This window comes from Ceratotherium simum, chromosome 15, assembly GCF_057802395.1.
Source record: "Ceratotherium simum simum isolate JZ-2026a chromosome 15, ASM5780239v1, whole genome shotgun sequence".
NCBI lineage: Eukaryota > Metazoa > Chordata > Mammalia > Perissodactyla > Rhinocerotidae > Ceratotherium > Ceratotherium simum.
The window spans coordinates 51,866,217-51,879,350 of record NC_141914.1 but is presented as its reverse complement, the minus strand read 5'-3'; the positions used below and the strand labels follow the sequence as shown (position 1 = coordinate 51,879,350).

At 38.6% G+C, this 13,134-nt stretch overlaps 1 protein-coding gene across 6 annotated transcripts in view; it reads right to left on the bottom strand.

Annotated features, from left to right (window-relative positions):
* MECOM (MDS1 and EVI1 complex locus) overlaps window positions 1–13,134 on the bottom strand; it is a 345,813-nt gene that overhangs the window by 57,325 nt on the left and 275,354 nt on the right. For 5 of the 6 annotated variants that reach the window (XM_087440062.1, XM_087440063.1, XM_087440064.1 and 2 more), the window contains exon 3: window positions 4,387–4,521. In XM_087440062.1, coding sequence (XP_087296188.1) covers window positions 4,387–4,521 — 135 coding nt within the window. Of the gene's footprint in view, window positions 1–4,386; window positions 4,522–7,400; window positions 7,544–13,134 lie in introns of those variants that run through there. The other variant, XM_014783211.2, reaches the window with a different exon arrangement.

The window sequence follows — 13,134 nt, the reverse complement described above, 5'->3', positions numbered from 1 at the left end:
CTCTTATTCTACTTACTAAATATCAGCTGTCAAGGGCCTGTTTAAAAATAAAAGGACTTATCACCTGTGTAAATGACAAGATTAATAACTTCTTGGGTTTCTGAGAACTTTATTCTACTTATAGACCATGCTAGGGCAGGCCAGGAGGGTGAGTGAAATCGTGCAGAATACATCCCCACATATAAAATGCTACCCCAAAGTATACACCCAGATCATTCTAATTGTCATGAGTGGAAAGGCAGGTCTTAAGTCTAAAAAGTCAGCTTACAAGAACTGTGCCTTAGTGATCTGTCTGATTAAACCAATCTAGTTTCACCACGAAGAAGTATTTGAGGAAAACTTGTGACCAGAGAGCTATTCCATTAGTACACAAAAACGTGTGAACATGTCATAGACGAGAACTGGCCTTGTTTGAGGTGGACAGGGGGTCTGCGGTTCATCTTGCCTTTGATTTAGGTGAAGGGCATAGAAATGTGGAGGTATGAAGAAACTTATCAAAGGATGAGGGAAAGGCAGGAGCAGGTGACACCAAATCTAAACCAACATGCTACACCCACCCATCAAAATGGTTTGTAAAAGTAAGTTATCTGCAAGACGTCAAAGGAAAGGACATCAAAATATCCAGGAAAAAAAAAAAAAAAACTCAGTAAATCATCTCGGCATTTGGCCCACTTGACATTAAGCACATAGGTGTTTCCAGAAGTAAATGAAACCTCTGAATCATTAATAAACCTTTTTCTTGCTGCCTCTGCATATTTGGTCTTCTTGAGGACCTATTCTGGAAAGAGCTTTCATCATCCAACTCTCTGCTTTTGCTCTTGCCCTGCTCTACCTCTCAGTGCCAGTTCTTGCTTCTGAAAGCAACCAGGGACAATTTCAGATTGTTCAAATGCAAAAATACTGAAGCATGGTCTGTCTCAGTAAGAATCTCCAGCTAAACTCTGTGCCACAGCAGTATAGCTATGTAGCACTGTACAGAAACTTTAAGGAATAAGGGAAAAAATAATTAGGAATTCAAGGATAAAGAACCTTAGGTGTTTTTAATGGGTCTACTATTTTACGACTTGAGTGTGATCGTGGCCTACCTTTACTAGTGTCTTTTGTGTGGCCTTCTCATACACAGATAAATTACTATAGTTAGTACAATATTTTCAGGAGGGAATAAGGATATCAGTCAGAAGCTGCAGCCACTTAGAAATCATGGTTTAGCCGTTCTGCCAGTGTTTTCAGAATTTCTATCTCCAAAAACATTACTGTAATAATTTTGAAAACATGAAATGACAGAGACATCTAAAAACAATAAACTCGAGTCTTTCTAGGCAGCACTGTCAAGAGAGAAACCTGCCACAAAGCTAACTCTGGTCTGAAAAAAAAAATCTGAAATAAAATAACTCACGGAAATCTCTTGGAAAATTTAAACTCAGGAAAATCCCCTCAAATAAAATGCTTGTAGAGAGGTATTAGGAAAATGTTAACTGAATGGCTTTTGTTTTTATGATATAAAACAGATTATATACTTTATCAACTTTACTTGAAAATCAAAATCCATGCTGTTTCTAAGAACTTCTTGACCCTTAAACAAATCAAATATGGGTTTTATCCAGTATACATGTTTTCACTGTCCCACTATTATCAATCTGTATTATCATCTTAGCAAGTACACTTATTCTCTTCTACAGAACTCCTTCACGTTATAAAACTGATCCAAACTGATTAAACTTGATCATTAACAGTAGAACTTTAAAAATATGTCTTTGCAAAAATAAACTATAATTTATACACTCTGGTTTGTTCTAGGTCATCTTTTGCCTTCTTTGCTAGACGCCCTAATTATTACAACAACTACATTGCCGTTGAAAGATTCATCTGAAATTCTTTCTTTTTATAGTCCAGGACTTATACCTATCTTGTCATTAAAATTTATTTTACAAACTTGAGCTTTATCTAAGAATTAGAGCAAAGAGAAACACTTTTTACAATTTCTTGTAGATTGTTTCATTTGCTTTAGCATTGTGCAGGTGAGTTGATGCTGTTAACGTTTAATAATTACTCCTGATTATTAGGTCTCTCTTTATATCTGGATATTAAATAATGTCTCACACAATGGGAGTATTCATTATGTGATGAGCTGTGCTTACTCACCATTTGGCAGCTCCTAGTCCTCATGGAAAAAGAGAATGAAAAAAGAGACCTAGAGAATTTCTTCAGTCAGTTATTTTATCATTGTAACTAGTCCAACATTCACATTTCAAAGCTGTCTGGAATTGCTAGTCTTAATTGGCTTTTAGAACTCTGCATACAGGCTTATAAATGAATATGTTTATAATGCATGCATACACACTTTGGGTGTCTGTTCTCTTTTGTCTGGTCAACTGCACTAAGTGTGACTGTATGCATACATGCCTATCACACAAATCTGACTTTTACCTCTGACTTTGTGGGTGAACTTATTTGACCATGTAATATCAATTTCATAATTATGTTATTTGGTATGTCTTCTGTTACCATCTTAGATTTCTGTCAGCATAATACACAAGTTTAAAATGAGTACTTACAGAAATAACAGGTATGTGTCTAATATTGGCCTTCTATGTTTTTCCTGATTAACTATTTTCCCTGGTTCTTCAGTTAAAACAAGTAAATATGCTATTCATTAAGGTATGAAACCAGCATATTTTCTTTTGAAAACAATGCATTTTACAACGTGTACCTCAAAAGTAACTACGTTAAAATTATAAATGCCTACTCTAATAAGCAATCTAATGCATAGTTAGGAACAGCAAAATAGTTTCCCTTTTTTAATGCCATCAAGATTCCCAATGACAAGAATATATTTATTATAAAATATTAGACACATACATATTAAATGATTGGCCACAAGTCCCATTCTTAAACCATCTTTTCACTGATCCTACAACGGTTTTATCTGTGTAAGGAAATAGCTCCTATTGTCAGTAAATATGGATAGCAAATAATTATTATAATATAATTACATTATTTCATCTTACAGTTGCCTTTTGAGCTCCTCTAGTTCATTTTTTAGGAAATATAACACGAACAATTCACTCATTTACAACACCTATGTATTTCCCACATCTGCAAATAGTGGGTACTCAAAAAATGTTTGTTGTTGATGTTGACAGTTACTCATATGACAGACTTGGGATATTTTCTGCTCACAATCAATAGGTAATTTAATAATGTTTTCCTTTGTCAATAATGCCTCTTGTTTTCTTACGGCAAAGGGAAAAAAACCAATTGATTTGTTTATTATTGTTGATGTATGTTGAAGATTTTCAAATGATTTTCATTTAAACCTAATTTTACAATTTACTACCTCTTATACAGTTTAGTCAGTAAAAATTATCTGGTAGCTGGTAAAATGCCAAAGAATAATCTCATAACGATGATTGAAATAGAGTCTTAGACCATATGACGCTAGCATTACTTAACAGCTTTCAATTGGAAACATCTAATTTAAACTTTTCTTTTTCTTGGTGGTGATTTTCATAGTAGATTTGCCAAGCAACCATTTTAGTACGGTCTTTGAAACATATTTGATTTAGGTAACCATTGGGTTAAAAGAAATAAATGACGATAACATAATTAAATGCTAACCCAACAATGTTTTTAAAATAAAAATTAACAGGCTGAACTTCTTGTTGTTTTGGTATTGTCATACTAAGTTACAAGATTCATAACCTAACTTTATTGAGTGCAAAATATGTTTCACGATATTTTCATGATCTCTATTTCATAGTTATTGTTATTAAAGTTAACCTCACTGTATGGGCCTCCATGAAGCAATTTCCAGCAGTGATATTTTTAAACGTTTTCACATCTACAAAAAAAGAGTATTTTGATTAATCTAAAGGTGTTTCCCATTTATAATTAGGCAAATCGATATAAAATGCATAATCCGATAAGTTCGCACATAGATCATATCTACCTACTATTTCAAATAAAATCTATATAATATTTCAAGAGTATCATTCCCAATTTCTATATAAATCCATAAAGTGTTCTTGATTAGCTCAATACTTTCTATGAATGTCTCCCTATTATAATGGTAAAGAAAAAAAGGTAAAGAACAGCTGGCAATAAATAGCACTCGGTTTTTAAATCATTCAATCACACTCAGAAAACTAGGGCATTTATGAAGTATACTAGCACAACATGAATAAAGGACCCAAAAAAGTAGTATTGAAAGAAAGTAGTACTGAAAATGAGTTTATTCTGCATCTTACTTATATCTGTGCATTACCTTTCAATATATCAACAAACAGGCCACAAGGGTCTAGTGCAGCTCACTGTTATTTTTATTCTTCAGGCTTCACTGAAGCCTTAGTGCTCTCAGAGAAAGACAAGAAAATCTTTACAACATACCTGATCATTTATCTGGCATGCAACGAGGTTGTGTTGATCATAACAGCCAGCGAACCTGATGTACTTGAGCCAGCTTCCTACATCTGGTTGACTAGCATCTATGCAGAACTTCACATTGCAAAACTCATCTAAGATCTAGAAGGAAGAAGATGAGAACAATCAATTTCCATACCAGTTCATTCATTAGAATGGTTAATTGCTTGAAAATATTTTATTCAAATGTATGTTCCTCCTTTGAATGTTTAAAAGAAAAAAGTCAGACAGTATGCATATTAATAAAGGAGGAATAATAATAAATTATCTTAGAAGTGGAAACGACCTGCTTTTTTAAAGGAACAAAGCAATTGTAAATTATTACAAAAACTGATTAATTAGTTTCAAAAAATGCTTGTTTCCTTGTTATGCAAGAATGAGTGCTGACTTAATTTTCTCCAATGTGATTTTTACAAAAAATAATATTGAGCAGCATACATTGACATAACATTTCTAAACGTAATAGTCAATATTTTAGGTTCCAAGAATCTTCCCATGTAAGTGTATACTTGCACATTTTTACACTTTAAATTAATTCAATTTAAAAAATCTTTAACCTAAGTATTGTTAAATTCCTTTTCAGTTTGCATTTCACTACCATGAAACAATTAAATCACACCATTAATTGAAGAAGATAAGATTTGTCTCATAGATGCTTCTGACCAAACTAAAGAAAAACAAATGAAAATAAATGATTGGTAAACACTCATAAAATATGGCAACCTAATGTTTTAGTTAATACATGCCAATGTATGTTTCAATTTCACATTTAGTAAGCAAAATAACAAAACTGGCTTGTGAACAAGTAAAACATATATAAGAATATTGTAATAAATTGCCATCATTATATAGGGTTGTGTATTGTTATTTTTCATGAGATTTTACATTTGGCCTAACCTAAATATTGATTATCACTTAGAACACCTATTAAACAAAAATTGAAACGGGACGTCCATTTTTAAGGTTTTGCATATTTAAAGGAAGCTATTCTGACTCACTAGCAGCGATAATGTTTTAAACATCAATACTAAAAGCTGAGGAGTTGTTGACCTGATGGTGAACAACTGGAAAGACTCATAATGCTAATGTCAAGTCAGTTAATGCAAACTTGAGGAAGTTTCCTATCAAAGACTAAACAATATAGTCTAGAACAAAAATTAATGAATTAAATAACCCCCACAGAACTCTGCTGCATCTATGCCTATATAAAAGTTAAAACTAAACTCTTGGGTATTTAGACCAAAAGCAATTTTGCACAGAATTCAGGTAATCACCCAGTTGCAGATTCAAGTCATTAACTCACCACAAACTTCAAGAAGCCTAGTGCTCTGAGGGCTCTTGGTCAAGAGGCATTATGAATAAGCCTTTGGCCATGAGGCAATTAAAGGGCAATAAGTAGTCCCACAATTTAAAAAAGAAAAATCAAAACAGAAGATAGGGATAATAATTGGTACACACACAAACTCACACAAACACACACACAAATCAAGTCTTTTTCAAGGACACACCTATTCACACCACTACCAACAAAAAGTCTACATCAAATACTCTCTCTAGTGAGGACAGATTTTAACAATTTCTTATTTATAAAATTACAAACTCTAAGTTGTTTTCTTCAACTCTCAATCCTGAGTAACTCAGACAGCAACTGGAGATTTCCCCCCTCCTCTGATGTCTACATGGAGCATAAATAACAATAGCAATACACATTTTAAAATAGTAAAAAGTTGGGGTTGTTGTTTTGTTTGTTTTTTGGTTTGGTTTGTGGTTGATCTTTTGTTGTTTGCTTTCTTGACTAGCAAAAAAAAGAGGGGGCAGCAGTTGTACTGACACACTAGAGAAATATTTAATGAAGGAAATAGGGTGAAGTCACTGAAATGCAACACCAGTTCCATTTCATATTTGCAGAAAGACGTGGAAAACTTGTTAATTTCGAAGTCAAGAATCATCTATCCCCTTAGCTTTCAAGCATTCCCTTTTGCGGGGGCAGGGAGTTAAGTATTGCATATACTGCACATAAAAATTCTAGGTGTAATTTTATTCCGTGCTAACATTATTGCCATTGCCACTGTCAACAGTGAAATTAATTTAAAAACAGGTTCATTTCCAAAGAATGTCTTTTTACATATATGTTACCTGATTATTCAAATATTTCACCAACATATTAACTTTCTTACTCTCCGTATTCTTGCCCCAAGACAAAAGCTTAACTTTCCCTAGAAACGTTCCCCCCTGGGTGAATTATTCCCTTTTGATTTGCTAGCAGAACTGCATTTGTCTCCCAAATGTCTTAATCGTCTCGGAAATGTCGAATAAAATAAAGTAACAACACATCTTCCGTCATTTCATCTAACACACTCCTGTGTTTTTAAAAGCTGTCAAGTTCCAAAGATAGCTTAAAAAAAAAAAAAAAAAAAGAATTCCCTTTAGGTGGACTTTAGAGAAAGGCCCTTTCAAAAAACCAACAGCAAAACGGAAAAAAAAATCCCCACAATCTAGCCAAAAGGTCCGAATGTGACTTTCTCGCGGAGCAGCACACGATGTTGGACAGCAAAGCTGTTACTTGGCAAGGTAGAACTCGGCCGAAAGCGGCTCCAAAGTCGCGTGGCCGGTGCCAGGAATCCAGATTTTGGCAACCCCACCTTCTGAGTCCCTGATACCGACGGACAGACTCACGGAGGGAGGGGAAGGAGAAGAGCGCGAGGAAAAGAGGCCGACAGCCGGCAGAGAGACCCACCGAAGGCCGGACGACCCACCCCGGAGACGCGTCCAGACCTCACCGTTCGCAGGAGGAACAAGGAAATCGCCAGTCCCGGCAACGCAGATAAGCAGCTGGGCTCCGCGAGACTGCGGGCAAGGAGGAAAAGAAGGCTGGGGGCGGGGGGCGCCCCGGAGAAGGGGTGCCAAGGCAGGAAGCTGTCCGAAGTTACAAACTATGCGCATCGCCAAGACTTTTTTTTTTTTTAAGTGAGTTTTCTTACCTTCAGATTTCTATGGCCTCAACTCAGCAATAAAAGGCAATCACGGAAGAATTAAAACAAACAAATAATCAGCAGCCCCCAGCTTTCCTGCACGAAAATCCTTTCAAACGATCCCGAGCAACATTTCGAGATGTTAAAAAAAAAAAAAAGGCTCGCGTCTCGATTTCCGAATGGGTGTCTCTCTGATAACTTTGTCCGTCTCTAGGATCTGCTCGCCAGGACCACGCGTTTCAGATTTATTGTCCGCCAACAGTGTATTTTTAAGACCAGAAATGAAGTCTCCTCTCGTCTGGGTGACCCGGGTTTGGTGTGTTTTGGCTTTTTCCCCCCTTCCTAAATGAGCTCGGAGCTATTCCTTCTGGTTCACATCACCTCCCTCTTTTCTCACTTTCTCTTGCTCTTATCAGCCCGATGTGTAATGAAAGTTATCTGAAACCCACTAAAACTTCTTCCACTTCTCTCTCCCAGTTCCAAGGAGGGGGGGCGGTGAGAGAAACAGGCAGGAGGAGGAGAGTTTGAAAAGGTGGGGGGCCTGGGGAGGCGAGGGGAGCTCTAGCCCCCTTTCAGATCCTCCGCAGCGCCTTCCCCGGTCCTAGACCCTCACGGGATCGTCCTCTTTCGCAACTCCAAGCTCAGCCGCCGGGTTTCTATTTCATGAACTGTCTCTTTAAAGAGGATCTGCTCGGCCATCCAGAAAGAACCCGGGGCGAGGGAGAAAGGGAGCTATCTCCCGCCGCCCAGAGTGATCGGAAGCCAGTCGGGCTCCTCTTTCAGTAAATTTTTAAAGTGACAGCAGCCTCCTCTGGCGGGAGAGGTCACAAAAAGGTCGCCAAGACCCAAGTCCTATAGGGACAGACTGATTATGGATGCACCATCCCCCTTAAACATGTAGATTTCTCCGAGTAAACAACCAATGGGGAGATCTCGCCAGGCAGGATTTCTTTCCCCAGGGAAATATCCTCTGTTTCGATGTCCTGAAAGCACAAGTGTAAGTGTGTGTGTGTGTGTGTGTGTGTGTGTTGGGGGATGGGAGTGATGGGGTGGAGAAGTGCTTTTGGGGGTGTGAGGGTGTGTGCACCGAGGCTGGGGGTGGGGCGCTAAGGGGGCGAGAATGAGGTTTAGGGTAAAGAGACGCTGGCTCATGCTAAACATAATTAACAGAAATTCTCAGAAAACAGCAGCCTAAGAGTGAAAAGTTGGCATGTCCATTTCCAGTTTTCTGCTAAGCATCTTTTATTATGATGATTATTATTGAAATTCGTACTCTAATTTATTCCCTCTATTATTATAGGTAGGTCAGCAGAAGAGCATGCTACTTTTTCAAATCAAATTTTTCTTAAAAGAAAGAATTTACAAATCTAAAACATCATTTGCATATAACCTGTCCCAAAGAATGTATTATGAACTTAGAGAGATTGACGATTGGTGAGTTTTTGCCATATTCTTTGATACATTAATTAAAACACTGTGAATGCCCAAAAGTGGAATTAAGCAATTTGACAACTCAGATTATTTTTAAACTTTTAACATTATAAATGCTGGTTTTGGTGATCAGTACTATATGGTGATTAATAACTTTCCAATATATATGGTTAATTTTTATCAACACATTTCAGAAACGACACTGGAAGGAAGATATAGGGAATGCGTGGCAAAATAAAAGGGTCTAAGGATTTACTTTAGCCAACCTTGGAAAATTTAATAAAATCCATCTTTAAATGGAAAGAAATGCTTTTTAATCACAAAACTCCATTCATAAATACAAATGGACGAAGTCCAACTTCTGGGCTCAACAATGGAAAGTTAAGCAAAGTAAGGGAGTCAAGGGACACTTGTGGGGTGGGTTGGAGGGAGAGGGGATGGAAAGCGTGCTTATGTTAAACTTTATCTGCAAACGGGGACAACACAAGTCCCCTTTTTGTGTTCTCCAAGTGCAAATAGAAGTGTAAATCTAGTAGATCTATATTTCCCCAAAATGCTGATTTTAAAACAAAAATAGTAACAAAAGGGAGGGATGTGGGGGAGAGAAAATGACAAGAGGTGGTGACTAATTCGTTTCGGTGGCCTGTTATCTGTGACATTGAACTGTTATTTCAGATAATAGCCATTGTTTGAGGGAAAATCGCACAGCAGTGGTAGGTAGGACAGGAAAAATCCTTTGTAAATAACCTAAAACCCGGGCAGATATTCCCATAGAGTTCGGCGCTTGAGAACCTTTAAGAGCCCCCGGTTTGCTGCCATTGATTTCCTGCCCTTCCTCAACTTGCCCATTGTCGGAGCCCTTTTTTTTTTTTTTTAATTTAGCCATAAATTGGACCGGCTCGAGCTATGAGCTGTTCTATTTTCTTCCTGTCAGGATGAGGGATTTGTTTTATGATGCATTGTGTGTTAAATACAAGTAATCTGGGGAACCGATTGCTTCAGACAGTGCGGCCTGATCAGGGGGTCTGAGAGCTCAGCGCCCCAATCCCTCTCCCCGGCCCCGCGGCCCCCACCTCCTTGCCCTTTACAAAGCCTCTCTGAGAAGGAGGAAACGTCGGTGGATAAACAAAAGGTCGTGTGGAATCAGTGGCAGGGCCTGGCTAAATTAGGATTTCGTGGAAAAGGCCTCCGAGTTTTTTCCCTTATATTGGGTTCGGGTGGGGGAGGCGGGGCGACTTTCAAGGTCTGGGCACTTGCAGGTGCGGCAGGAGGCCGGTAGATGGCGTTGCGCCCCGAATTTAGGCGCGGCGCCGGCGGCTCCAGCCACCCAGGTGAAGCCGCCGCCGCCGCCGCCGGGCGCGGGTAGCGGGGCTCTGCCCTCCTCCTCGCGCGCCGTCCCGCGCCTTCCGGAGGCTCAGCCGGGACGAGAGCACCCCGCAGTCCAGACCCGCAGACAGCGGCCTGAGCTAGGGCTATTTCCACATAGGAAATTCTCTTCCCCAAATAGAGCCAAAAGAGTTAATACTTTCTCAGAACCTGGAAGATTCATCTAGGGAGATGGGGAATTACTTAGCTTCATCATTATTATTTTATTAATATCATCATCATCAGTACTGTTCTCTACTGAATAACTTGTGAGAAAGACTAAAGGAAATCATCAGAAGGACCTGGACAAACTAAATCTCTTTCTCTCTCTCTCTCCCCCCCCACCCCGCCCCCGCTCCCCTTTGATTATATAATAACTTCATGTAAAGACAGTCACCTCACTTTTTCTTGACACAACTTAAAGTTTAAAAATAGGGTTCTGAAATCCCAGAGTAGCTAAAGGGGCCTTGTTTCTCATGAAAGGAGCCTCTTGCTATTTAAATACTAACCCTTTAGGAGAAGACCCTGACCTCCCTCCCCCAACCCCCATCAGAAGTGAAACGGAAGAGGAGACAGCGGGCTGGAGGAAAAAGTTTTTGCAGGGGGCTTGCTGCCCTCCCCCCGCCCCTCGTTAACTTGCTTTCCATCAGGAGGTTTCTAAAACAATAAATAAATACAAGGAGCCAAATACCACCACCAATTCCCTTTATTCCTTGGGATTTCTGGTGGAATCTGTTTACAGTAGTTCCCAGTTACAAATTAATCTGAAAAAGCCGCTGTCTGCTCAGCAGTAATCAGGAACATGCGTGTTCTGCAGTGTTTAGCGCTGCCCTTGAAATGGGCTATTAAAAATAATGGTTTTACTATAATCTCAAACCAGCTTTAATTTGCAAACATGTATCAGGACAGATGATCTAAATATTAAGGGGATGGAATGAGGGAACATACTACAACAAATGTAGAGCTTTGGGGAAAGCAGAAAATAGAGTGATTCATCATATTTTTAAAAACATTTTTCCAGAAGGAATTTTTCTGTCTTTTTCTGTTAATTGTTGTTTACCAGGAAAAAGGCATTGGAAAATATGAGGTTTGAGTGTGAGCTGATAGATTTTCTGGGAGCTGTAAAGATCCCCCTTTGGCTGATGGCAGGGCTGGGGTGGGAGAGGTTAATGTGTTTTCTTCCTGGTTTGAAAAGGGCATAAACCCTCCTCAGGCCCCTTCCTTCCTCCTGCATCTGTGTGGATTGCAGAATCTTTAAAAGGCTCAAAGATTTCCAATAAGGCCACTGGCTCTGCCTTCATTGTGTAACTGTTTATTTAAAATAAGTCAATATATTAGTTAAAGCAGTAAGAAGTTAGTGCTCCAGGATTCAAGTGATTCCCACAAGACTGTAAGCTGATGCCTCTTTTAAGCCTTAAACTTCATGGTTGTCCCAGAAGTAAAAGTTCTGCTAATGGAGACCCTATGGGCATGGTACATTCCAGCACATCATTAAAGGAAAGAAAAGCAGTCCAGCCAAAGCCAGATGAAATGACTGCACTGTCCACTTTTAATAGGCTTCCTGTGGACAAACAGCCCTGTAACACTCTGCAGAGGACAATATTTAAAACCAAGACAACTTGCTGGCAGTTTTCAATACCATAAAGTTAATAAAGTATGTTCCCATTCACCCTGACATTATGTTTTTAGTTTATAGAGGAAGGCACTTTATAACCTCAGCCTAAGTAGAGTTCTTTTTAATTCTGCATCTTTGGGTTTCTTGAGGTGGCTAAATGTACACTGAACTCTAAGCCCGACATTTTTGTTTTAACACTGTTTTTTTGTAGCTTTTCAAGAACGTACAAGTGCATTTTTACATTTCTCAAGTGCAGTTTCATTCATGGAGACCCTGTTCAATCCTGTTTCATACAGTTCATGTCAAGAAGCATGAAATAATCTGAGAAATTGACATTTGGCTGAACAATAACTGTTTGCTAATTAAATTAGCTTCATGTATAGATATTGATGTGTGTTTAAAAAGAAAATCAATGCTTCCTTTTCCACAACAGAAAGGGATTTTGTAAAATCTTGCCTAACCTGAGACAAAGATAAGAAAAAAATATAAGCACATCTTTAGGACTGAAGAGACTTCCCACTGATTTGCATATAAATATTTCTCCCAACACAGAAACTCCAATTTATCTCTTCTCTTTCTTTTCCTCCAAATTCTTGACCATCTACAATTTCTTCTCCAAAATCTTTTTACTTTACAGAGTAAGCCTTGTAATGAAGCATAATGTTTAGGCAAGAGAAACTAGATCAGAAAGCCATGGAATCAAAGGTAACATGTTGTTTAATTTTCATTTATGTATTTTTATCAGGGGAGTATTTCACAAGCTTGGGTCCCTGAACTTGAAGGTGAGTTCTGTGATGTAGGTAGATAGACCCAGCAAAACACTCTAGCACAATGAGTTTACAAACAAAAAGGGCTCCGAATGTATATAGTCGCCAACACACATCACCACTGCTCAGGAGAGATATTTGTGGTCTCTCTTGATGGACTTTGTCTTTTTTTTTTTTTTTTTTAATCTATGGGGGGGGGGGAAGCTGTTAAAAAAAGAAAAGAGGAAATTAAAGGTAAAAAAAATGTAAATAAAATATTTCCCTTGGTCTGGAAATGGGCCCGACTGAAAGCATGTTAATCTCCACCTCAGTAATTTGGTTCTCCAGGAGAAGACAGAAGCCCTGCTGCTGTGCCCTGCACTTCATAAATCACATCTTTATGTGGACAAGGTCAGGGCACCTAACAGCTCAGACATGGGCCTTTGCAGTGGCTCAAGGATTCAGGCATGTTTACTCTCCCGCTCTGCTCTCCGAGGAGTAGTCCAGCACGCTTCTAATTACTTTTGATTATTTTCATTTGCTGGGGTCAGTCTGGCTTGCCAGGACTGCTGGAGGGTTGATTTCC